This window comes from Entelurus aequoreus, linkage group LG17, assembly GCF_033978785.1.
Source record: "Entelurus aequoreus isolate RoL-2023_Sb linkage group LG17, RoL_Eaeq_v1.1, whole genome shotgun sequence".
Lineage (NCBI taxonomy): Eukaryota > Metazoa > Chordata > Actinopteri > Syngnathiformes > Syngnathidae > Entelurus > Entelurus aequoreus.
The window spans coordinates 7,401,874-7,429,861 of NC_084747.1; the positions used below are offsets into that span (position 1 = coordinate 7,401,874).

Sequence of the window (27,988 nt, forward strand, 5' to 3'; positions counted from 1 at the left end):
ATAGAAGAAAAGGTCATTTCCAACATCAGTATTCAAGGACAACTTTAAAACAAATGTGTATATCAGTGGTGGGGGTTCAACTATGGAATTCTCTTTACAATGAGATAAAAGATTGTAGAAATATATTCCAATTGAAAAAAATATATAAAGACAGAACAATAAGATCATATATGAACAGCCATAAGTGTTTACATTTTGCTTTATATTTATTATTTTATTTATTTTTTGTCTGGTTTTGTATTTGTTTTGTATCATCCCGTGAGGTGTATATTACTTTTTTTGTTCGGTTTGTACATCATGAAGTTTTGCACTTGTTGTGTTTTTTTCGTGTGTTTTTTGTTTGTTTTCATTATATTTGGATATATTTGTTTGGTTTGTATGTATTGAATAAGACTATGTATTATGTTGAAGGGGGCAGGAAAATATAAGATTTTTCTTCATCCTGCTCCTTCTCAGGCATTGGTGTGTAAATGTGTGTGTAGTTTCTGAAGTTTAATTGTCTAACGATCAAAGATGCACATAAATGAAGGAGATAAATAAATAAAAAAATTGAAAAAAAATGATAAAAACTTAAAGAACTGGGCCTCAAAATCATTCACACATTCTATTTTTGTCCCCCACTTTTATCCAAATTCCTCCAGTATGTTTTTCCAGAATGTTCTTTTTTATCATTTATATTTTGAGTGTCCCATCAGGTGCAATTTTGAAGCAAAGTTTTGACAGGCAAAATTGAAACATTCCAGTGAGAGTGAGATGCACCACGTGTCCCACGTGTATGTCTGCTTGCTTACCTCGCACAAGAAAATGTTGTCATCCATTGTCACTCGAGCTTTCCCGGCTAATTTGTATTTTCCATCATTTTCTGCGATGCGATACAAATGCTACTAACATCATTTTTTTTTAGTTGAGTATTTATTTGAATACACAGAGACATTAAAGGCCTACTTTTACCATTGAAGCTAACTTAGCAACTTAGCAACCGGACCGCACAGAGCTATGCTAAAAACATTAGCTCTCCACCTACGCCAGCCAGCCCTCATCTGCTCATCAACACCCGTGCTCACCTGCGTTCCAGCGATCGGCAGAAGGACGAAGGACTTCACCCGATGCGTTTGGCGGCCCGGAGACGTAGGAAGTCAAGGTGAGGTCGGCGGCTAGCGCGTCTGCTCTCCAACAAAGTCCTCCTGGTTGTGTTGCTGTAGTCCGCTGCTAATACACCGATCCCACCTACAACTGTCTTCTTTGCAGCCTTCATTGTTCATTAAACAAATTGCAAAAGATGTCCAGAATACTGTGGAATTATGAAATGAAAACAGAGCTTTTTGTATAGGATTCTGCGGGGTACCATAACTTCCGTTACTCTGACTTCGTCACGCGCATACGTCATCATACCGCAATGTTTCAGCCGGATATTTCCCGGGAAATTTTAAATGTCACTTTATAAGTTAACCCGGCCGTATTGGCATGTGTTGCAATGTTAAGATTTCATCATTGATATATAAACTATCAGACTGCGTGGTCGGTAGTAGTAGCTTTCAGTAGGCCTTTAAGCTTAAAAACAGATTTTGAACGACTCCTTGCAGGGTGGGTTCTCCTGGGACCGACAAAATCTCAGTGAGCCCGAAGTACAAGTCTTTATTTTTATGTTTTATTGTTCAGGGCTGTGTCGCCAGCGGCCTCCTTCTCGCTCGCGTGGGGTTTTGTGTGCTCTCATCAGCGCTTCCCCCTCATGGCCTCGGACGCTGCCAATAAAGGAGACAGGTGATTAGATAACCCGCCCCAGCTGGGCAATCTACTCACCTGCCAGCTGGGCTTCGAAGCCATGCCATACACACTCCCTTCCACGCCCCCCTCCACACAGATATGTTCTGCACCAGATTATAGCTAAATAACTATTTATTTTGGCGAGTGGAGCATGTTAAAAAGGCAAAACACTCTTCAATGAAAATAAATGTCCAATGAGGAAGTGCAGTGTCGCCTTGTAGTCACGTGAAGGGCTTTTGACCAATCATTTAGTAGAAAACAAGTTGTCCATTCTCTCTCAACCTCAAAAATACAAATATTTTTTTAGATGTTAAATGCAAATGATTTAAACTTGCTTTGGTAACTTTCTTCGACTTTATGAGCTGTGACACTTGTGGAGAACTTCCCAATCAAAAGTTGACAGTAATGAAATTATTCTTGTTCTTTATGACCTCCAATCCTCTGCACGTTGATGTAGACATGTGGTCCAGTCTTCTCTGCACATCTCTTACTCTTCCCCAACATCTCTTCTTTCACATCATTATTTTCTTTACACAAGCGATTGTTTTGCTCTTCCACTTTCTTCATTTGACTTTTGCATTCTTTCATTCTCCTCTGATGTGAACTCCACTGCCTTCTTCAAGCTAACAATCATGGCGGCTCTTTCTTTACATTCTTCAACAAGGTCGGCTAATTTCGACTTTAAGGGCTTGAAATTCAAATAGCTTTCAAATGACAAAACTTCAAGTCACTCACCTTCATCTTTCGTCTTTATCTCCGTTGGTGATTTGCTGGAAGTTGGTGGCGCGTAAATAAATATCCATAACCCAACTTTGGGAAGTTGACATTGTTTTCTTATTATATTTGTACGAACTTAAAGGCCTACTGAAAGCCACTACTAGCGACCACGCAGTCTGATAGTTTATATATCAATGATGAAATCTTAACATTGCAACACATGCCAATACGGCCGGGTTAACTTATAAAGTGCCATTTTAAATTTCCTGCTAAACTTCCGCTTGAAAACGTCTATGTATGATGACGTATGCGCGTGACGTTAACGGTTGATACGGAAGTATTCGGACCCATTGAATCCAATACAAAAAAGCTCTGTTTTCATTTCATAATTCCACAGTATTGTGGACATCTGTGTTGGTGAATCTTTTGCAATTTGTTTAATGAACAATGGAGACTGCAAAGAAAAAAGTTGTAGGTGGGATCGGTGTATTAGCAGCGGACTACAGCAACACAACCAGGAAGACCGAGATGGATAGCAGACGCGCTAGCCGCCGAACTCACCTTAACTTCCTCCGTCTCGCCGACCGCATCTGTGATCGGGTGAAGTCCTTCGTCGCACCGTCGATCGCTGGAACGCAGGTGAGCACGGGTGTTGATGAGCAGATGAGGGCTGGCTGGCGTAGGTGGATAGCTAATGTTTTTAGCATAGCTCTGTGATGTCCGGATGCTAAGTTAGCTTCAATGGCGTCGTTAGCAACAGCATTGTTAACCTTCGCCAGCCTGGAAAGCATTAACCGTGTAGTTACATGTCCATGGTTTAATAGTATTGTTGATTTTCTATCTATCCTTCCAGTCAGGGGTTTATTTCTTTTGTTTCTATATGCAGTTAAGCATGATGCTATCATGTTAGTTCGTAGCTAAAGTGCTTCACCGATGTATTGTCGTGGAGATAAAAGTCACTGTGAATGTCCATTTCGCGTTCTCGACTCTCATTTTCAAGAGGATATAGTATCCGAGGTGGTGTAAAATACAAATCCGTGATCCACAATAGAAAAAGGAGAAAGTGTGGAATCCAATGAGCCAGCTTGTACCTAAGTTACGGTCAGAACGAAAAAAGATATGTTTGCACTGCATTCTAGTCCGTCACTCTAACGTTCCTCATCCACGAATCTTTCATCCTCGCTCAAATTAATGGGGTAATCGTCGCTTTCTCGGTCCGAATCGCTCTAGCTGCGTTGAAAACAATAGGAAAATATGAGGAAGCGAACATTCGACTACGTCACGCTACTTCCGGTAGGGGCAAGGCTTTTTTTTTATCAGAGACCAATAGTTGCAAACTTTATCGTCGTTGTTCTATACTAAATCCTTTCAGCAAAATAATGGCAATATTGTGAAATGATCAAGTATGACACATAGAATGGATCTGCTATCCCCGTTTAAATAAAAACATTTCATTTCAGTAGGCCTTTAAAAGTATGTTGTAGTAGGCAAGTCTAGTATAGTAGCCTGCAGTCTAAAAAAGGCTACACGGTCATATTGGTATTGTCGCTGTCGCTGAAGACATGCATGCGCCTTTTTCTTTCTTTTCTTTAAAGGCCTAATGAAATGAATTTTTTTTTATTGAAACAGGGATAGCAGATCTATTCTATGTGTCATACTTGATCATTTCGCGATATTGCCATATTTTTGCTGAAAGGATTTAGTATAGAACAACGATGATAAAGATTGCAACTTTTGGTATCTGATAAAAAAAAGGCTTCCCCCTACCGGAAGTAGCGTGACGTAGTCAGTTGAACATTTCTGCAAAGTTCTCTATTGTTTAGAGTGATGTCGGCCAGAAGTGAGAGCGATTCGGACCGAGAAAGCGACGATTTCCCCATTAATTTGAGCGAGGATGAAAGATTTGTGGATGAGGAAAGTGCAAGTGAAGGACTAGTGGGGAGTTGAAGCTATTCAGATAGGGAAGATGCTGTGAGAGGCGGGGGTGACCTGATATTCAGCTGGGAATGACTAAAACAGTAAATAAACACAAGACATATATATACTCTATTAGCCACAACACAACCAGGCTTATATTTAATATGCCACAAATTAATCCCGCATAACAAACACCTAGGTGTTTGTTTTGCTAGCTCCTAGCTCCCGTCCATATAACCCGCCAATACAATTCAAACACCTGATCAACACACACAATCACTCAGCCCAAAAGACCGTTCACCTAACCCAAGGTTCATAAAGCTTATATATTTAACTAGGGATGTCCGATAATGGCTTTTTGCCGATATCCGATATTCCGATATTGTCCAACTCTTTAATTACCAATACCGATATCAACCGATACCGATATCAACCGATATATACAGTCGTGGAATTAACACATTATTATGCCTAATTTGGACAACCTGTGGAGAAGATATGGTGAAGATAAGGTACTTTTTAAAAAAATAAAATAAAATAAGATAACTAAATTAACATTTTCTTGAATAAAAAAGAAAGTAAAACAATATAAAAACAGTTACATAGAAACTAGTAATTAATGAAAATAAGTAAAATTAACTGTTAAAGGTTAGTACTATTAGTGGACCAGCAGCACGCACAATCATGTGTGCTTACGGACTGTATCCCTTGCAGACTGTATTGATATATATTGATATATAATGTAGGAACCAGAATATTGATAACAGAAATAAATGGGGGGAGGGAGGTTTTTTGGGTTGGTGCACTAATTGTAAGTGTATCTTGTGTTTTTTATGTTGATTTAATTAAAAAAAAAACAAAAAAAACGATACAGATAATAAAAAAAACGATACCGATAATTTCCGATATTACATTTTAACGCATTTATCGGACATCCCTATATTTAACCAAAGTTACGTACGTGACACGCACGTACGGGCAAGCGATCAAATGTTTGGAAGCGCAGCTGCGTACTCACGGTAGCACGTCTGCGTCTGTGTATCCAAATCAAAGTAACCCTGGTAAGAGTCTGTGTTGTCCCAGTTCTCTACAGGCGTCTGTGTATCGAAGTCAAAGTCCTCCTGGTGAGAGTCTCTGTTGTCCGAGTTCTTCGATCTTGACTGCATCTTTCGGGAATGTAAACAATGAAACACCGGCTGTGTTGTGTTGCTGACTTCCCTCGCAAAATACTACGCTTCGCACCGACAACTTTCTTCTTTTAAAGGCACCGCCTTTAAGCTCCTTAGGGAGGTTGGAGTCAGGGGGCAGGCTCACAGACAGGCCATTAAAGAGCTGGCCAACACAGCAGAGAGGACGAGCCATTGGTTGTGGTTGAGGAGGAGTGACACCAGCTGGGCTGCTAAGGCTAACACCTAATGGGACACACACACCCAGGGATTTGATCACCCTGGGGTGGGCCCTTCCTCAGCAGAGGGTGTCTTGTGGTAAGCCGGGCCGAAACACCCCGTGACGCTGGGGCACACAACTGAAGATGTGTCCCAATGGTGGAAAAGCCTCCCAGCAGTGTCACCTAGCCTCACTTAGGTATGCGGTCAGGTGCAAGCCTGGCTCAGGGAGGAGGACGCCCCTGCCATGCAGAGTCCCCAGGGATTGTACCAACTAGTCCTTTTAACAAATTATTGGTTGCTCAGCTTCTTTCTCCATAATGCAATGAACAAATTGCAACAGATTCACCAACACAGATGTCCAGAATACTGTGGAATAATGAGATGAAAACAGAGCTATTTTGTATTGGCTTCAATGGGGGAGCCATACCTCTGTTTCACTGGCTACGTCACGCGCATACGTCATCATACATAGACGTTTTCAACCGGAAGTTTAGCGGGAAATTTAAAATTGCTCTTTATAAGTTAACCCGGCCGTATTGGCATGTGTTGCAATGTTAAGATTTCATCATTGATATATAAACTATTAGACTGCGTGGTCGGTAGTAGTGGCTTTCAGTAGGCCTTTAATTTCACTTGAGATTGGTGAAGAAAGGTGGCAGAGATACTGACCCCTACCGGTTCCACTGTTGCGCTGCATTTAATTGAAGTTTGTCATGTGATCAGCCTAATTAGCGTTAAAGGTGGTCATACAAGCCTCTGGGGCTAAGCTGCAGGTGTGCTAGAGCAGCGAATAGTAGCGAAATGTAACAGCAACTCCTAAATTCCTGGTTGGAAGGCTCACACGGTATGTTTGGTTGTAATGATTTGTTTCATGTTTGTCATATAATGGCAGATGCTCATGTGATTTTGTTTTACTTTATTTCAGTTTTTTTACGGTGTTTGAGGGTGTTGAACATGCAAAGAAACGCAATAAAGGAAGTCGACAAACATCGGTTGAAGCGTTACGTTAATCTGACCAAAAGAATACATTTGGGAGCAGCTACAGGTATGATGGTTGCTACGATTTTTAAGGCTGCCCCCACTATTGACTTTGAACGTACAGTATGTAATATTACTTTGAATGATATACTTACTGGAAAGCAAGGTCTTTGTTGCCATCCTGCTGAAAGGCCTTTTTGTTGTTGACACCCTTCCAATTGATCTGATGTGAAACCTCATCTGTGAAGATCCTGCCCAGGATGTTCCAGATCACCCGTTTCACATCCTGGCCTCTAATGGTGGCTAAAGAAGAAGTCTAAAAGGCAAAGACATTTATTTAAACAAAGAGGTAAACATTTTTAAGCTTAAGTTGCATTTAAAAGGTTTTTGTTCCTGTTGAAAGCGTCCAGAAATGTAAAAAAACAGAACCTGTTCTCTATTGGCTCATGGACCTATGCTACCTTTACACACCATGTCAAACCAGGCAGATTGTGGCTCACTGACATAATCTTACCACCGGGACAAGGCGGTTCAGGACAGCCCTGGTTGTCAGGGCTGATTCAATAGAATATTTGCATAATCATGGACAATCAATAAACCTAATGGCACCATTCATATTAAGAAAGAAACCTCACCACTCTTTGTCGAGCTGTCATACTTGCCAACCCTTCCGGATTTTCCGGGAGACTCCCGAAATTCAGCGCCTCTCCCAAAAACCTCCCGGGACAAATTTTCTCCAGAAAATCTCCAGAAATTCAGGCGGAGCTGAGTGAGGACAGCCTGTTTTCACGTCCGCTTTCCCACAATATAAACAGCGTGCCTGCCCAATCACGTTATAACTGTAGAATGATTGAGGGCGAGTTCTTGGTTTCTTATGTGGGTTTATTGTTAGGCAGCTTCATTAACGTCTTCCCAGCGCGGTAACAACACACAACAACACACGTCACGTTTTCGTCTGCCGTAAACTGCAATGTTGTAATGTAATGTTGTAATGTGTAAATAAATGAACACTGAAATTCAAGTATTTATTTTATTTATATATACTTTATACAGTATATACATATAATAAAATATATATATATATATATATATATATATATATATATATATATATATATATATATATATATATATATATATATATATATATATATAGCTAGAATTCACTGAAAGTCAAGTATTTCTTATATATATATATATATATATATATATATATATATATATATATATATATATATATATATATATATATATATATATATATATATATATATATGTATACACTACCGTTTAAAAGTTTGGGGTCACATTGAAATGTCCTTATTTTTGAAGGAAAAGCACTGTACTTTTCAATGAAGATAACTTTAAACTAGTCTTAACTTGAAAGAAATACACTCTATACATTGCTAATGTGGTAAATGACTATTCTAGCTGCAAATGTCTGCTTTTTGGTGCAATATCTACATAGGTGTATAGAGGCCCATTTCCAGCAACTATCACTCTAGTGTTCTAATGGTACAATGTGTTTGCTCATTGGCTCAGAAGGCTAATTGATGATTAGAAAACCCTTGTGCAATCATGTTCACACATCTGAAAACACTTTAGCTCGTTACAGAAGCTACAAAACTGACCTTCCTTTGAGCAGATTGAGTTTCTGGAGCATCACATTTGTGGGGTCGATTAAACGCTCAAAATGGCCAGAAAAAGAGAACTTTCATCTGAAACTCGACAGTCTATTCTTGTTCCTAGAAATGAAGGCTCAAACACAAAATTGTTTGGGTGACCCCAAACTTTTGAACGGTAGTGTGTGTATATATATATATATATATATATATATATATATATATATATATATATATATATATATATATATATATATATATATATATATATATATATATATATATATGTATGAAATATTGACTTAGTGAATTCTAGCTGTAAATATACTCCTCCCCTCTTAACCACACCCCCGCCCCACCTCCCAAAATCGGAGGTCTCAAGGTTGGCAAGTATGTCGTGCTGGGCCATTTGATGGTGCCTTCAAAAATGCCTCCACTGCCTCCAACTGTTCCAGTGGAAACTGGATATTGGCCGGCATTTCAACTAACTTCTGGTACTGGTCAACCTGCTGGTTAGGAAGTTGACCTTCGCCACCAGCTGGTCTTGGGTGTGTTTAATCGTTTCCAGCAGGCTAAGGATCTGGATTACCTCAGCCGCTGTTGACAAACAGCAGTATAAAATATATCATGTTTCAGTGTTTATCCTCATTACTCATAATCCTAACATTAGCTATTGACCTTAGTTAATGACAAAAGTTATTGACAAAGTTTGAAAAAAATATGTGATTGGTTGTGATTTTGAATTTTTTCCAAAATCTGTGGCACAGAATGACCATCCGGTATTTGTCAGTTATTGCTCACCAGAGCAGGAAATGTTGTCGGCCATTCTTCCCCCTCGCCATGTTGGCCTGTAGGCCAGGCTGGATCCAGGCTCCTCTGTCTGCCACATGTTGAGGGCTGCTGGTGCGGGGGGTGGAGGGAGTCGAGGAGGGACTGCCGTTCCTAGTGAGGTGGGCATTGTGAGAGAGTCATCAGTTAACCATGACTGATAATACCCAAGGGGCCTATCTATTCACTAATATTTCAGAGATCAGTCCCTACCTTGTGTAACTCTGCATGTTTAATGCAGGTGCTGGTGAAGGCATATGAATATGAAGTCCTTCACAATCTTGAAGTCATATACCTGTATAGGACTTTAAGATCGTGAATTAGAAAATTCTCCGAACAACCACAGCATGCGGTCTTCATCTTTTTGCTTGGCTTCAAGTACATTTGTGCATGCGCTATAAGCCAGCAAGTTTTTTGTTTTTTTTCAAAATAAAGGCATTTTAATCTTGTTTTAAAACAATGGTTAGTAAAAGTATCTAACATCAAATAATGGACAACTACTCTTTGAAAATAAAAAAAATATATATATATATATACAAGCACGTGCACAGACTTTTTCCATGGCTGTTGTTCAAACCAGAAAAAGGGCAAACATCGAGGAAAAAAAATCCTACATTTTAAATACTACAAGAAACACAGAAATATTTTTCAAGCTACTTAGTTGTTTTGGTTAAAAACCTTTAGAAAGTCAAATGATTACTCTGAATAAAGAAGAAAAGCACTAAGAGTGTAGATCTCCACCAGGACCAATCCTATTGTTCAAGTGCTACTAAATTGTGTGCCATCTCATGTGTATCGTGTGCAGTGACGTGCGGTGAGGTTCATGGCTGGTGAGGCACTGACTTCATCACAGTCAGATTTACAAACATATGAACCCTAAAGAGTATCTTATTCACCATTTGATTGGCAGCAGTTAACGGGTTATGTTTAAAAGCTCATACCAGCATTCTTCCCTGCTTGGCACTCAGCATCAAGGGTTGGAATTGGGGGTTAAATCACCAAAAATTATTCCCGGGCACGGCGCCGCTGCTGCCCACTGCTCCCCTCACCTCCCAGGGGGTGATCAAGGTGATGGGTCAAATGCAGAGGACAGATTTCACCACATCTAGTGTGTGTGTGACAATCATTGGCATACTTGCCAACCTTGAGACCTCCAATATCGGGGGGCGGGGGGGTGGTTGGGGCGGGGGCGTGGTTATGGGCGTGGTTAAGAGGAGAGTATATTTACAGCTAGAATTCACCAACTCAAGTATTTCATATATATATATATATATATATATATATATATATATATATATATATATATATATATATATATACATACTTGACTTTCAGTGAATTCTAGATATATATATATATATATATATATATATATATATATATATATATATATATATATATATATATATATATATATATAAATATATATATTTTTTATTTTTATTTTATTTTATTTTATTATATATATAAATAAAAGAAATACTTGAATTTTAGTGTTCATTTATTTACACATATATACACACACACACACAACACTCATCTACTCATTGTTGTACTTGAAAGTACAATGCTTTGTTAAGGGTTGAATTGTCCATCCTCTTTCTATTCTCTGTCACTATTTTTCTAACATGCATGCTGAACACCCTCTCTGATGATGCATTGCTGTGTGGCACAAAAGTGCTTTCATCAAATGCACGAGAGTGTGGAATCTTCCATCTCTCCCTAGCATGGCCCAAAACCGGTCAATCCTTGCTTCCTGGGGAAGATCTTCCCTGGCAAGCAATTGGTACTCCAGTACTTGTACCCGGAGGCTGCGGCAGACTTTTTTTTGGGGGGCGTGGCCTCCAGCTCCGGCTGAATACCGGGAGTTTGTCGGGAGAAAATCTCTGTTGGGAGGTTGTCGGGAGAGGCGCTGAATATCTGGATTCTCCCGCTAAAAACGGGAGGGTTGGCAAGTATGATCATTGGTACTTTAACTTAACTTTACACATACAAACTGTAGCACACAAAAAAGCACATTTAATTAAAAAAACGTTATTATGGTCTTACCTTTACTTATAAGTGCGGGAACAGTGGTGTTCGTGTTGGAGGAGTTGTGCATGAATGAAATATGAAATCCGTGCTGCAGTCTGCAGGTGTACCTAATGTTGTGTCCCTGCGGTCGTTCGCGGCTCCTCCGGTGCGAGCATTGTTGTTTTTGCACTTTTTGGCTTCTTGTTAAGTGACTTTTTTTGGGTGGATTCGGTCTTGCACGTGGAGGGTTTGGGTGTGGTCTTTGGTTGGTGTGGCACTCCCGTCAGGGGTGTATTCTGCGGCGGGAGTGTTAACCGGCACAAGGAGGCGGGGTTACTGCGAGCCTCACACAGTGTGTCTTGGCAGCAGTTTGATCGCTCAGCACAAGAAATACATTACACACATACAGTTGTTGACAAAATACACTGTACATTATATACCTCAGCTAACTAAACTATGGAAATGTATAATATAATTCATATAGCAATACGGTCTCACTGCACAGCAGGCCAGCAGTTAGCCGAGTCATTGCGCACAATCCATGTTGAGCATACTTGCCAACCCTCCCGTTTTTAGCGGGAGAATCCCGATATTCAGCGCCTCTCCCGACAACCTCCCGACAGAGATTTTCTCCCGACAATCTCCAAGGTCTTCAGCCGTAGCTGGAGGCCACGCCCCCCCAAAAAAAAGTCTGCCGCAGCTGCGATTGGACCTGACCAGCCTCCGGGTACAAGTACTGGAGTACCAATTGCTTGCCAGGGAAGATCTTCCCCAGGAAGCAAGGATTGACCGGTTTTGGGCCATGCTAGGGAGAGATGGAAGATTCCACACTCTCGTACATTTGATGAAAGCACTTTTGTGCCACACAGCAATGCATCATCAGAGAGGGTGTTCAGCATGCATGTTAGAAAAATAGTGACAGAGAATAGAAAGAGGATGGACAATTCAACCCTTAACAAAGCATTGTACTTTCAAGTACAACAATGAGTAGATGAGTGTTGTGTGGGTGTAAATAAATGAACACTAAAATTCAAGTATTTCTTTTATTTATATATATAATAAAATAATAATAAATATATATATATATATATATATATATATATATATATATATATATATATATATATATATATATATATGTAACGGGTATAAGAAATACTTTGATTATTTGAGTGAAATTCCTGCTAAAATATGTATATTGGTTTGTTATGCAATGAGAGGTCCAATTGCGCCATCTGCTGGTACCTGTAAGTCTGTGGATATGACCGCAAACCGGAAGCTTATTGGCAGACTTCCTGTTCTCTGCTAATGACATCGAAAGCAGCAGAGGTGCTAACCACATATTGTTTGTATGTGCGTTCTGATCACTCATTGCAGCTACAGGTAAAGAACCACATCATCCAATTCAGCCTGTGTGTGGGTTCTTGGCGGGACGGGTACACAGCAGTTACATATATATATATATATATATATATATATATATATATATATATATATATATATATATATATATATATATATATATATATATATATATATATATATATATATATATATGAAATACTTGAGTTGGCGAATTCTAGCTGTAAATATACTCTCCTCTTAACCACGCCCCGCCCCAACCACGCCCCCTATCCACCCCCGACCAAGCCCCCACCCCCCCACCCCACCTCCCGATATTGGAGGTCTCAAGGTTGGCAAGTATGCATGTTGAGGCTCATCTCTGTGACGTGCCTCAACTGGCTGCTGATCCCCGCACCGTCTCTTCTCAGTATTTGAACGGCAAATGTGAAAATAATAAAATAAGTAATCTAAAACTGGTGAAGTAAAATGGAAAACAACTTTAGTATAATCACTGGATACATATAACAATTTAATTATTTTTTTCTTTCTTTTTACATTTTTTTTCTTTCCATGATGGCAGGTGAGGCCGTGCCTCCCCTGCCTCTAGTGACTGCACGCCACTGATCGTGTGCTGGTATGACAATAAACTTCCATGAATCCTGTAAAACACCAGACAGTTAGTAATATGGTTTCACATAAAAATGTTGGTGAAACTGCTCATTTCTACCTAGCGATAGGTGGCTCTAACTGTAGTGCTAATCACTCACCAGCAGAAAGCCCTCATCACACTGCTAATCAATAACTACCATCTTAGACACTTAACATCACTAATCACCAGTTAACAGCTATCATGCTAAATGTCAACTATCTTAAATGCAAACATGAAAACAAGACACATTAACGTCTTTCCCCATTACAAACATCATAACACAATCTAAACTTATATAAACACATTACTGTCTGAGCATATAAGATATTCAATTGTGTTACATCACAATTTATTATATTGAAATTAGCCATGTGATTAAGATGGGCACGGTCTGACCAATCACAAGTCAGTAGGAGCTGCTTTGTTCTCGTGTTTGGAGAAAGCGGAAGAGCGATTGTCAGCCTGACATTCTTTCTTTCTTTTTTTTAGTTTATTTGGAACATGAACACACTTACAGTATAATACATCACACAATTTCATATCATTTCATTTTACATCATGCCCGAAAAGGAGTAGGAAGAAGCAAAGCTTATTTAATCCTACCCCTTTCCCACTTCAAAGCGTTTACAATTATATAGAATCATTTACTGACCTTTTTATATAATAAAATAACATCTATGAATTAGTATATACAACAGTTTTGTAATATGTAATTAATTAATTCAGTCATTATTAACATACTGAGATGAGGAATATCTTATTTTCAATAAGGTTGGAAGTATTGACTTACTTTGTAAGCACTATTATTTTGAACAACCTCTTAAACTGGATCATATAAGTAAAATTTTTAACTTCTTTACTTCATCCATTCCATCATTTAATTCCACATACTGATATGCTAAACGTTCTAAGTGTTGTACGTGCATACAAATGTTTTAAATTATTTTTTCCTCTAAGGTTATATTTCTCCTCTTTAGTGGAGAAGAATTGTTGTACATTCTTTGGTAGCAGGTTATAGTTTGCTTTGTACATCATTTTAGCTGTTTGCAATTTTACCAAATCATCGAACTTTAATATTTTTGACTCAATAAATAAAGTGTTTGTATGTTCTCTATATCCAACATTATGTATTATTCTAACTGATCTTTTTTGTAACACGGTTAGTGAATGTAGCGCACATTTGTAGTTATTTCCCCATATTTCTGCACAATAACTCAGATATGGTAACACTAGTGAGCAGGAGAGAATATGAAGTGATTTTTGGCCCAGGACGTATTTTGTTTTATTCATTATTGAAATGTTTTTTGCCACCTTATGTTGTATGTTTTGTATATGAGATTTCCAGTTCATTTGATCATCTATTAATACTCCCAAAAATCTGGTTTCTTTTACCCTTTCGATGTCTACTCCATCTATTTGTATTCGTGTATGATGCTCTTTTCTGCTGTTACCAAATTGCATTATTTTAGTTTTACTGAGATTCAAAGATAGTCTGTTTTTGTCAAACCATCTTTTTAATTTGTTAATTTCTTCTGTTATTATTTGTATTATCTTCTGTGTGTTCTCTCCTGAACAGAAAGCAGTTGTGTCGTCTGCAAATAAAACTAACTTGAAGTCCTTTGTAACTTTACAAATGTCGTTTATATAATGATTAAACAATCTTGGTCCCAGTATTGATCCCTGCGGTACACCACAGGATATAGCTAGCCGTGTTCACATATTTTCACCCATCTTCACATATTGCTTCCTGTTGGTTAGATTGATTGATTGAGACTTTTATTAGTAGGTTGCACAGTGAAGTACATATTCCGTACAATTGACCACTAAATGGTAACACCCCAATAAGTTTTTCAACTTGTTTAAGTCAGGGTCCACTTAAATTGATTCATGATACAGATATATACTATCATATATACTATCATCATAATACAGTCATCACACAAGATAATCACATTGAATTATTTACATTATTTACAATCAGGGGTGTGGAGGGGGAGGGGTAGGATATGGACAGCAAGTAGTGGACATAGAGAAAGTGAGAGAGAGAGAGAGAGAGAGAGAGAGAGAGAGAGAGAGAGAGTTAGAGAGAGAGAGAGAGATCAGAAGGCATAAGAAAAAGTATCTGCATTTGATTGTTTACATTTGATTATTAGCAATCCGGGGAGGGTGTTAGTTTAGGGTTGTAGTTGCCTGGAGGTGAACTTTTATTGCGGTTTTGAAGGAGGATAGAGATGCCCTTTCTTTTAAACCTGTTGGGAGCGCATTCCACATTGATGTGGCATAGAAAGAGAATGAGTTAAGACCTTTGTTAGTTCGGAATCTGGGTTTAACGTGGTTAGTGGAGCTCCCCCTGGTGTTGTGGTTATGGCGGTCATTTACGTTAAGGAAGTAGTTTGACATGTACTTCGGTATCAGGGAGGTGTAGCGGATTTTATAGACTAGGCTCAGTGCAAGTTGTTTAACTCTGTCCTCCACCTTGAGCCAGCCCACTTTGGAGAAGTGGGTAGGAGTGAGGTGTGATCTGGGGTGGAGGTCTAGAAGTAATCTGACTAGCTTGTTCTGGGATGTTTGGAGTTTAGATTTGAGGGTTTTGGAGGTGCTAGGGTACCAGGAGGTGCATGCGTAATCGAAAAAGGGTTGAACGAGAGTTCCCGCCAGAATCCTCATGGTGCTTTTGTTGACCAGAGAGGAGATTCTGTAGAGAAATCTCGTTCGTTGGTTAACCTTTTTGATTACCTTGGTTGCCATTTTATCACAGGAAAGATTAGTCTCTAGAATGGAACCTAGGTAGGTGACCTCATCTTTCCTAGTGAAGTCACTGACTTTCTTAAGGTTGATGTGGGACCCAAATAGGATGGATTCCGTTTTACCCAAGTGGATGGATAGCTTGTTGTCAGCGAGCCAGGTGCAAGTTCTACAGAGCTCAGCACTGAGGATTTTCTCCACCTGTGACTTGTCCTTGTCGGATACCAGCAGGGCAGAGTCATCCGCAAACAAAAACAATTCACAGTCGCATGCCGATGACAAGTCGTTTATGTAAATTAGGAACAGTAAAGGTCCCAATATACTGCCTTGGGGGACTCCACAGCTCACCGAGAGGGGGTGGGGGGACACGGTGCCGTTCACCTCTACCACCTGCTCCCTCCCTTCCAAGTAAGATTGCATCCAGCTCCATGAGGTTTTGTTAAATCTGATTGCTCTGAGCTTATCCAACAGTATAGCGTGGTTAACGGTGTCAAAGGCCTTCTGAAGGTCCAGCATGACCATGCCGCAGTATTTGCCCGCGTCCACCTCATGTTTGATGTGGTCGCTCAGATAGAGAAGGCATGTGTCAGTGGAGTGGTTAGTTCTGAAGCCGGATTGGAATTTGTACATGAGTTTATTAGTGGCAAGGTAACTATCGACCTGTTCATAAACTATTTTCTCCATTACTTTCGAAATGGAACTGAGAATAGAAACAGGTCGGTAGTTGCCAGGTTCCTATTTGCTTCCTTTTTTAAAGAGGGGAGTTACTCTTGCTATCTTAAAATGTTTTGGTACTTGGCCTTGTGTAATTGATAGGTTTATTATGTGCGTGATGATCGGGGTAATGATGGAGGCAGAGTCCCTGAGGAATCTGGAGGGAATATTATCAAGGCCGGTGGCCTTGTTTGGGTGGAGCACGCTCAATTTTTTAAACGCCTCATCAGCTGTGACCATTTCTAATTTGAAATCATCGTTGGATACTCCTAGCTTTCTGTAGAAGGCTTGAATGTGTTCTACACCAAAGCGACCAGAGTGGTGGGACAGCTTGTTGACAAGAGTTGCAGCTATGCTGGTGAAAAAGGCGTTAAGTCTGCTAGCTACCTCCATTTTGTCTGTAATGAGGGAGTCGCCCTCCTTGATGCTGATGTTGGTGAGTCTGGTTTTAAGTTTCTGGCTGCAACCAGGAAGCTGGTTGTTGAGAATTTCCAGAGCTCACGTGGCTTATTTGTGTTTTCCTCTATTTTGTCGTTAATGTAATTTTTTAAAAAGGATTTAGTCAGGTTGGTTGATAGCTTCTTACCCAGTTCAAGACCAAACCTCTGATGCCATATCGTTCTACTTTTTGTATTAAAATATTATTAATTGTGTCAAATGCTTTTGTTAAGTCCATGAATACTGCTGCCGCACATTCTTTACCATCTATAGCATTGCTCATTTCCTCTGTTATTTTGATTAATGCTATTGATGTTAAAGTTAAGTTAAAGTACCAATGATAGTCACACACACACTAGGTGTGGTGAAATGTGTCCTCTGCATTTGACCCATCCCCTTGATCACCCCCTGGGAAGTGAGGGGAGCAGTGGGCAGCAGCGGTGCGGCGCCCGGGAATCATTTTTGGGGATTTAACCCCCAATTCCAACCTTTGATGCTGAGTGCCAAGCAGGGAGGTAATGGCTCCCATTTTTGTAGTCTTTGGTATGACTCGGCCGGGGTTTGAACTCACAACTTACCCATCTCAGGGCGGACACTCTAACCACTAGGCCACTGAGTAGGTAGTTGAGATATTTGCTCAAAATCCATATCGGTTCTCCACGAGCGTCCCACTTTTGTTAATAAATAAATCTAATCGACTATTGAATAATTTTTCCATGATTTTGGAGAATTGTGGAAGTAATGAAACTGGTGTGTAGTTAGTAAACTGGTGTACGTCTCCATTCTTATAAATTGGTACGACTTTTGCAATTTTCATTATGTCAGGGAATTTGCCGGTTAAAAATGATACGTTGGTGATATATGTCAGAGGTTCTGAAATGTCTTCTATAACCTTTTTTATGGTTACCATATCTATTCCATGACAGTCGGTTGAGGTCTTGGATTTACAATTTTCACAATTTTGATTATTTCTTCTTTTGTTACGCTTTTAAGAAACATGGAATTGGGATTTCTGTCTATGAGCTCACTCAAGTCCTCAACTGACCCATCGTCTGCATTTGGAATTCTTTGATCCAGATTGTTTCCGATATTAACAAAATAATAATTGAAACGTTCAGCTATTTGGTTCATATTGTCATTTTTTGTATTTCCATGTAGAAAGTACTGGGGGTAATCTTTCTTAGCACCATTTTTAATGATGCTATTTAGGATGCCCCAAGTTGCTCTCATGTTGTTTTTGTTCTTGTTTAATAATTGACTGTATTATTCCTTCTTACATGTTCCTAGTATACCAATTAGCTTGTTTGTATATTTCTTATACTTATTTTCTGCCTCTATAGATCTCTGTGTTATAAATATTCGACACAATGTGTTTTTTTGTGACAAGCATTTTTCAGTCCTTTTGTCATCCATGGTTGGTTGTTTTTCTTTTTCTTCTTACTATGTTCTTTCCATGGGCAATGTTTATCATAGAGTGTTAGAAAGGTGTTGACAAAATTCCCATATGCATCATCTACATCAGGGGTGTCAAACTCATTTTAGATGCGGGGCCAAATGGAGAAAAATCTACTCCCAAGTGGGCCGGACTGGTAGAATCACGGCACGATAACTTAAAAATAAAGACAACTTCAGATTGTTTTCTTTGTTTAAAAATAGAACAAGCATATTCTAAAATTGTAAAAAATCCTAATGTTGTTTTTTTGTTTGTTTTTTACACTTACATGTTACGATTAATAGTTTATTTGTCGTTATTTATATTTTCTGAATAAATGATATGATAATGTTCATCAGTCAACTCATTGGTGTTAATCAAGATAAAAAAATTATATCAAAATTAGACATGTCCGATAATATCGGTCTGCCGATATTATCGGCCGATAAATGCGTTAAAATGTAATATCGGAAATTATCGGTATCGTTTTTTTTATTATCAGTATCATTTTTTTAAATTTTTTAATTAAATCCACATAAAAAACACAAGATACACTTACAATTAGTGCACCAACCCACCCCATTTACACTCATTCACACAAAAGGGTTGTTTCTTTCTGTTATTAATATTCTGCTTCCTACATTATATATCAATATATATCAATAAAGTCTGCAAGGGATACAGTCCGTAAGCACACATGATTGTGCGTGCTGCTGGTCCACTAATAGTACTAACCTTTAACAGTTAATTTTACTCATTTTCATTCATTACTAGTTTCTATGTAACTGTTTTTATATTGTTTTACTTTCTTTTTTATTCAAAATGTTTTTAATTTAGTTATCTTATTTTATTCGATTCATTTTTTAAAAAAGTACCTTATCTTCACCATACCTGGTTGTCCAAAATTAGGCATAACAATGTGTTAATTCCACGACTGTATATATCGGTTGATATCGGTATCGGTAATTAAAGAGTTGGACAATATCGGCATATCGGATATCGGCAAAAAGCCATTATCGGACATCCCTAATCAAAATCAAATTACAGGATGTTATTTATGTAGTTTGATCATTTACCTCGACTGGTGCACTAACATGTGCTTTATTTTGTACATATGTAGCGTCATCTACAAAGATACAAATAATTGTTATTGCGACATCCAGTGGACACATTTAGAACAGCTGTTTCTTTCATTCAAAAATTTCCGGTTAATTTTTATACTTGGCAAACTCATCCCGCGGGCCGGATAAAACCTGTTCGCGGGCCTGATGCGGCCCTCGGGCCGTACGTTTGACACCCCTGATCTACATCATCTTCATTATATACATTGTCCCAAATTTGTTTCCTCAGATCCTTCTTGAAGGAAATCCTTCCTTCCTCTGTGCATAGTCTTTGAAATGTCTTTTTGTCAATGTTCTTCTTCCTGTAGTTCCCATCATAAATAGTAAAGACTGGCAGATGGTCGCTGATGTCGGTTGTTAACAGTCCACTTGTTGTATTATTATCAAAGACATTAGTGCAGATATTGTCAATAAGTGTAGCACTGTGACTTGCAATTCTGGTTGGCCTTGTGATTTGGGGATACAAAGTCATACTATACATTGTATCTGTGAAATCATTAATGGACTTTTGCTTGTTGGGGTTCAAGAGATCAATGTTGAAGTCTCCACATAAAAAAAGTACTTTTGGACTGATTCCATTGAAAGTTCCCTTAATCCAGTCTTCAAATCCTTCAATACTTGAGTTGGGTGCCCTATATATACAACTGATCAATACATTTCTATTTCTTTCATGACATATCTCAATGGTTATACACTCTAAAACATTGTCAATAGCCAGTGACATGTCTTTTACCACCTTGTAATGGAAGTCCTTCATCACATATACAGCAACTCTGCCTCCATTCTTATTTACTCTATTAATATAATGGAGTTCATATCCTTCTAGTCCTAAATCCATTCCTGTTTTTGGATCCATCCATGTCTCTGATACAGCGATCATTTTGAAAGGTTCTTTAAATTGTTCCAAAAATGATTTCATATTGTTAAAATTGGCATACAAGCTTCTGCAGTTCATATAAATAATTGACAGTTTGTTATTGGAATTAATGTTGGTGTTGTACTGTACTTCTGTATAATATAAACAATTGTTGTCCATGTGAGAAAAAAAATGTGTGTCTGGATCTATAGCACTGTCCAATTCTGTCCTGTTATACTCAATGCTGGAAAAGGTTATAATTTCTCTGTTTGATTGATTATTGTTTGTTTGTGTCATGGTTGTGTTTAATTTTTTTTATCGTTATTGATATTTATCCAGCTCTGCTATTTTCCTTATGACTATTACTCTTGCTTCCTCTGGTGTTCCATTTAGTTTGATAAATATTTTGCAGTTTGCTGTCCATGTTTGTTGTATTTTTCCTTGTCTTCTTAAGCTACGTGCTTTTCTGGCTATGTCTGCGTTTTTCTTTGTTAAATGTTCATTTATGTACACGTCTGTTCCTTTCAGCTTCCTCCCTTGTTTTGATGTGTCTCTGAGAACTGAACACATTTTTATAACTTATAACAAAATGTGTTTATACAGTAACCTGCTCACATGAGTCACATTACAGCAGGGGTGTCAAACTCATTTTAGCTCAGGGGCCGCATGGAGGAAAATCTATTTCCACGTGGGCGGGACGGGTAAAGTCATGGCATGATAACTTCAAAATACGACAGATTGTTTTCTTTATTTTACTTCAACCCAAAATAGAACAATCACATTCGGAAAATGTACACATCACAAATAATCCTCTTGACAAAACACTTCAAGTAATTGTTCATAAGTCTCTGATTTGCACATCAACCAGTCTGAGGAGTAAAAGTTGGCAGTTTGTTATGCAAACAGTTACCCGGCATCACTTATGCGTCAACGTCAGTTTTGATACATCTCAACTTTGCAGTGAAAAAGGGTGTAGTGCAGGTTTTTGAGCGTGCACAAACTTGACACATGAGGCCCCAGGACTGAAGAAGGAGTAACCAAGCACTTGAAGCATCATCTATCTTACTGTTCAGCAAGGTTTCAGATACAGAGAAGACATGGGGTCATGAGTAGATAAGATTATGCTCCAAATAATCCAAGTTTGTATGAATACCTCAGATATTTGTGAAAGAAGCAGTGAGGAGGTCCTGGGTAGGGTGGATGTCACCACATATGAGCAACATACCACAAACTAAACAGCTAATTGGTTATTTCCCCTTGTGTGTTCTTATGTGTTTTACTGCGTCTGCTTTATGTGGGAACCTTTTACAGCACACTGAACAACTAAATGGTTTTTCTCCAGCGTGTGTTCTCATGTGTCGCCACAAAGAGCTGTTATGAGGAAAGCTTTTGCCACAAACTGAACAGTTGAATGTTTTTTCTCCTGTGTGTGTTCTCATGTGTTTAGTCAAAGAGCCATTTTGAGAAAAGCTGTTGCCACAAACTGAACAACTAAATGGTTTTTCACCTGTGTGTGTTCTCATGTGGCCAGTCAAACCATAATTTTGAGAATAGCTTTTGCCACAAACTGAACAATTAAATGTTTTTTCTCCTGTGTGTGTTCTCATGTGTAGAGTCAAATTGCTATTTCGAGAAAAGCTTTTGCCACAAACTGAACAATTAAATGTTTTTTCTCCCGTGTGTGTTCTCATGTGTTTAGTCAAAGAGCCATTTTTAAAAAAGCTTTTGCCACAAACTGAACAACTAAATGGTTTTTCACCTGTGTGTGTTCTCATGTGTTCAGTCAAACCATAATTTCGAGAATAGCTTTTGCCACAAACTGAACAACTAAATGGTTTTTCACCTGTGTGTGTTCTCATGTGTTTAGTCAAATTGCCATTTAGAGAAAAGCTTTTGCCACAAACTGAACACTTAAATGTTTTTTCACCTGTGTGTGTTCTCATGTGTTGAGTCAAATGGCTATTTTGAGAAAAACTGTTGCCACAAACTGAACAATTAAAGGGTTTTTCACCTGTGTGTGTTGTCATGTGTTGAGTCAAAATGCTCTTAATAGAAAAGCTTTTGCCACAAACTGAACACTTAAATGTTTTTTCACCTGTGTGTGTTCTCATGTGTTGAGTCAAATTGCTATTTCGAGAAAAGCTTTTGCCACAAACTGAACAAATGAATGTTTTTTCACCTGTGTGTGTTCTCATGTGTTTAGTCAAACTGCTCTTTTTAGTAAAACTTTCAGCACAAACTGAGCAGCTCAAACATGTTTTACCTCTCTTCTTTGTAGAGCATTCAGAGTGTTTGTTGTCAGTGTGAGTCCTCATATCACCTTCACAGTCTGTATCGCTGCTCAAAGGTTCTTCAACCTCGTCTTCAGCCTCACTATCTGATAGAGCTAAGAGGTTGTCTACTTGTGGTTTCTCTTCATCATCTTCAGTCTTCACAGAGAGAATACTCAGTGGAAACTTGGTGTAATCAGCTTCCTCTCGTCCTAGAAGACACTCTCCCTCCTGAGTGATGCAGAGTTCCTCCTCTTCCTTTTTAATGCAGGGTGGTTGTGGAGTCTCCTGCTTCAAAGTGGAGCTCCCCCCTAACTGAGGGGAAACTTCTTCTGGATTACCGATCAGCTGCTGGACGTCTGCAAAACATTGCAAAAATGTTCACCACTGTGTTACATGGCCTTTCCTTTTAACAACACTCAGTAAAGGTTTGGGAACTGAGGAGACACATTTTTGAAGCTTCTCAGGTGGAATTCTTTCCCATTCTTGCTTGATGTACAGCTTAAGTTGTTCAACAGTCCGGGGGTCTCCCTTGTGCTATTTTAGGCTTCATAATGCGCCACACATTTTCAATGGGAGACAGGTCTGGACTACAGGCAGGCCAGTCTAGTACCCGCACTCTTTTACTATGAAGCCACGCTGTTGTAACACGTGGCTTGGCATTCCATTCCATCCATCCATTTTCTACCGCTTATTCCCTTTGGGGGCGCTGGAGCCTATCTCAGCTACAATTGGGCGGAAGACGGGGTACACCCTGGACAAGTCGCCACCTCATCGCAGGGCCACACAGATAGACAGACTCACATTCACACACTAGGGCCAATTTAGTGTTGCCAATCGACCTATCCCCAGGTGCATGTCTTTGGAGGTGGGAGGGGCCTATCCCCAGGTGCATGTCTTTGGAGGTGGGAGGGGCCTATCCCCAGGTGCATATCTTTGGAGGTGGGAGGAAGCCGGAGTACCCGGAGGGAACCCACGCAGTCACGGGGAGAACATGCAAACTCCACACAGAAAGATCCTGAGCCCAGGATTGAACCCAGGACCACTCAGGACCTTCGTATTGTGAGGCAGATGCACTAAGCCCTCTGCCACCGTGCTTGGCATTGTCTTGCTGAAATAAGCAGGGGCGTCCATGATAACGTTGCTTGGATGGCAACATATGTTGCTCCAAAAGCTGTATGTACCTTTCAGCATTAATGGTGCCTTCACAGATGTGTAAGTTACCCATGTCTTGGCCACTAATACACCCCCATACCATCACACATGCTGCCTTTTACACTTTGCGCCAAGAACAATCCAAATGGTTCTTTTCCTCTTTGTTCGACGTCCACAGATTCCAAAACCAATTTGAAATGTGGACTCGTCAGACCACAGAACACTTTTCCACTTTGCATCAGTCCATCTTAGATGAGCTCGGGCCCAGCGAAGGCGGCGGCGTTTCTGGGTGTTGTTGATAAATGGCTTTTGCTGTGTTCCTGGGTGTTGTTGATAAATGGCTTTTGCTGTGCATAGTAGAGTTTTAACTTGCACTTACAGATGTAGCGACCAACTGCAGTTACTGGCAATGGTTTTCTGAAGTGTTCCTGAGCCCATGTGGTGATATCCTTTACACACTGATGTCATTTTTTGATGCAGTACCGCCTGAAGGGTCCAAGGTCACGGGCATTCAATGTTACGTGCGGTGATTTCTCCAGATTCTCTGAACCTTTTGATGATATTATAGACCTGAGATGGTGAAATCCCTAAATTCTCTGAAATAGCTGGTTGAGCAATGTTGTTCCTAAACTGTTCAACAATTTGCTCACATATTTGTTGTCAAAGTGGTGACCCTCCACCCATCCTTGTTTGTGAATGACTAAAACTAAAAAAGATCATATCTATCTGAAAGAAGTCAGTAGTTAAGAAGAAGAGGACTTTTTTAGATATTAAATGCAAGAAATTTGATCCACTTTCCGTACAACTGCAATGATCATTTTATTTACTTTGTTTTTGACACAGTTTGTCCAATAAATAATAACTGTCATCTAGTATACATTTATACAACATTAATTTTGAGTAGTTTTTGAAAATGTTCAGTGACTTTGTAAAAATGTCAGTAAAACTCCATGTCACAATATTACAATAGACTATTGTATCGTGACTCAAGTACCGTGATACATAGTTTATTGTGAAGTCCTTTCCAATACCTCGTCTAGAGCTGGACAATTATGGCAAAACATAATAATCACAATTATTTCGAGTGATTTTGGAATCATGATAAATAACACCATTTTTTTATTAATTTGAAAACATAAAAACATTATCACCAAAACTCAATTTTAAATATAATCTAAAAGAACAACCAGATATACATTAGTAACAAATAAATAACGCGTAAAATAACAATCATAGTAACAATAAATTAAAACGACTATAGCAATATGAAAAACTAATCTAATTCAGGTTTTCTGTTTACATTTTTCTGTATGCCGTTTCTTACCTCTCACACTTATGTTACACAATAGATTGTTTGCTTTTTGTGTCATGAAGAACATTTTCTAAAATCAATCAACCAATCAATCAATCAAAGCGGAAAGTGTGAGTTTTGAGAAAACTCGAGGCTGTAAAATAAGGAAAGCCTCTCAAGTTGCGACTGCCTTCCTGTTTGTACATTGATCTTACATCGTGATGCCGTTCACAACAACACAAGAAGTGTTTTGTGGTGTGTGGATTGTTCTTGCTAGCTTTAGCTTCATAGTTTAGTCGCTGTTGCAAGTGGCCGTCTCCACATTGTTTAGTTCAGGACAGGGTGGTTGAGTGTTTCGGGGATGAACGAGGGGTACCGGACACATTATTGTCCCAAACAAATGTTCCTTCTCCTCACAATGACAACATTTCACTCACATTTATGTCCATTTCCGTGAAATTCTGCGTTTACTAGCAGATTCTGTTTTAGTGGCCAATTCTGGGGGTTACATTAAAGCGAAAATCATGTGGTCTTACTTTTTTGTTGAGTTCAGTGATTACAGATTAGACATACTAGCACTGTGTCAAATAAAAAGTAGCACATTCTAGTAGACATGGTCTTTTTTTCCAATCATACACTCACTCATCCCTTTAACCGTTACAGGCTCAAGAATTTACATGCACGTTCCGCGGGCTGTTCAACTTTTTTTACAATAACATGTTTATGATCGTGTCATGTCTTAAATGAAGTTGAGATTAAAATGGGATTAATTGTCCAGCCCTACTAAGAACTAGGAAATACAATTAAAAAATGCTCAAAATCAAATCCTGGCGCAACAACATCATTTTAAAGGCCTACTGAAAGCCACTACTAGCGACCACGCAGTCTGATAGTTTATATATCAATGATGAAATCTTAACATTGCAACACATGCCAATACGGCCGGGTTAACTTATAAAGTGCAATTTTAAATTTCCCGCCACACTTCCGGTTCAAAACGCCTTTGGAGGATGACGTATGCGCATGACGTAGCCAGTTTAACAGAGGTATGGCTTCCCCATTGAAGCCAATACGAAATAGCTCTGTTTTCATCTCATTATTCCACAGTATTCTGGACATCTGTGTTGGTGAATCTGTTGCAATTTGTTCATTGCATTATGGAGAAAGAAGCTGAGCAAGCAAAGAAGAAAGTCGGTGCGAAGCGGAGTATTTTGCGAGGGAAGTCAGCAACACAACACAGTCGGTGTTTCATTGTTTACATTCCCGAAAGATGCAGTCAAGATCGAAGAACTCGGACAGCAGAGACTCTTACCAGGAGGACTTTGACTTCGTTAACAGACGCAGACGCGATACCGTGAGTACGCTTCCAAACATTTGATCGCTTGCCCGTACGTGCGTGACACGTACGTAACTTTGGTTAAATATATAAGCTTTATGAACCTTGGGTTAGGTGAACGGTCCTTTGGGCTGAGTGAGTGTGTGTGTTGTGCAGCTGTTTGAATTGTATTCGCGGGTTTTATGGACGGGATCCCGTCCATATAGTAGTATGTAGTAGCTAGGAGCTAGCATAACAAACACCTAGGTGTTTTTATGCGGGATTAATTTGTGGCATATTAAATATAAGCCTGGTTGTGTTGTGGCTAATAGAGTATATATATGTCTTGTGTTTATTTACTGTTGTAATCATTCCCAGCTGAATATCAGGTCACCCCCGCCTCTCACAGCATCTTCCCTATCTGAATAGCTTCAACTCCCCACTAGTCCTTCACTTGCACTTTACTCATCCACAAATCTTTTATCCTCGCTCAAATTAATGGGGAAATCGTCGCTTTGTCGGTCCGAATCTCTCTCACTTCTGGCGGCCATCATTGTAAACAATAGGGAACTTTGCGTATATGTTCAACTGACTACGTCACGCTACTTCCGGTAGGGGGAAGCCTTTTTTTTATCAGATACCAAAAGTTGCGATCTTTATCGTCGTTGTTCTATACTAAATCCTTTCAGCAAAAATACGGCAATATCGCGAAATGATCAAGTATGACACATAGAATAGATCTGCTATCCCCGTTTAAATAAAACAATTTCATTTCAGTAGGCCTTTAAACTTTCACTAGCTGCTACAGTGTTTACAAGATGGAGGATGACTTCGAGATAGTGGCTGTTATGTCCACTCTAACATCCATCCAATAACTTGATGGACTCCATCAATAACTTAGCTTAGTAATGCGAGCTAAATATTTGAAATGTGGCGTTTGCCAAACATGGGAAGCGCTTGTTTTGCTCTTCCACTTTCTTCATTTGACTTTTGCATTCTTTCATCTCCTCTGATGTGAACTCCACTGCCTTCTTCAAGCTAACAATCATGGCGGCTCTTTCTTTACATTCTTCAACAAAGCCGGCTAATTTCGATTTTAAGGGCTTGAAATAGTTTTCAAATGACAAAACTTCAAGTCACTCACCTTCATCTTTCGTCTTTATCTCCGTTGGTGATTTGCTGGAAGTTGGTGGCGCTGATTCTCTTTCATGTTCTCTTTTAGCGGACGTCGCCATCTTAGCATAGCAGTAGTCGTCCATCTTCTATCACGTCTTCAATCTTCACTTCAGATATCGCTCCAAACTCAATGCACGTTTCGTGGCTTTGGAAAATGCGAATTGAGATATTTGTTGCTATATTTGCTGTGAATCATATGACTTTAAGATCGTGATTTCGAAGAATCTCCGAACAACCATTGCATGCGGTCTTCTT

General features: G+C 39.2%; 1 protein-coding gene across 1 annotated transcript in view; it reads right to left on the reverse strand.

Annotated features, from left to right (window-relative positions):
• LOC133632083 (zinc finger protein 569-like) overlaps positions 1-27,988 on the reverse strand; it is a 34,558-nt gene extending 6,570 nt beyond the window's left edge. Inside the window, exons 1-3 of the mRNA XM_062024320.1 lie at positions 27,702-27,988; positions 21,792-23,155; positions 6,920-7,034 (exon numbers count right to left, since the gene is read on the reverse strand). Of these exons, the coding sequence (XP_061880304.1) occupies positions 6,920-7,034; positions 21,792-23,155; positions 27,702-27,816 (1,594 nt within the window). The 5' untranslated portion in view covers positions 27,817-27,988. The remainder of the gene's footprint in view (positions 1-6,919; positions 7,035-21,791; positions 23,156-27,701) is intronic.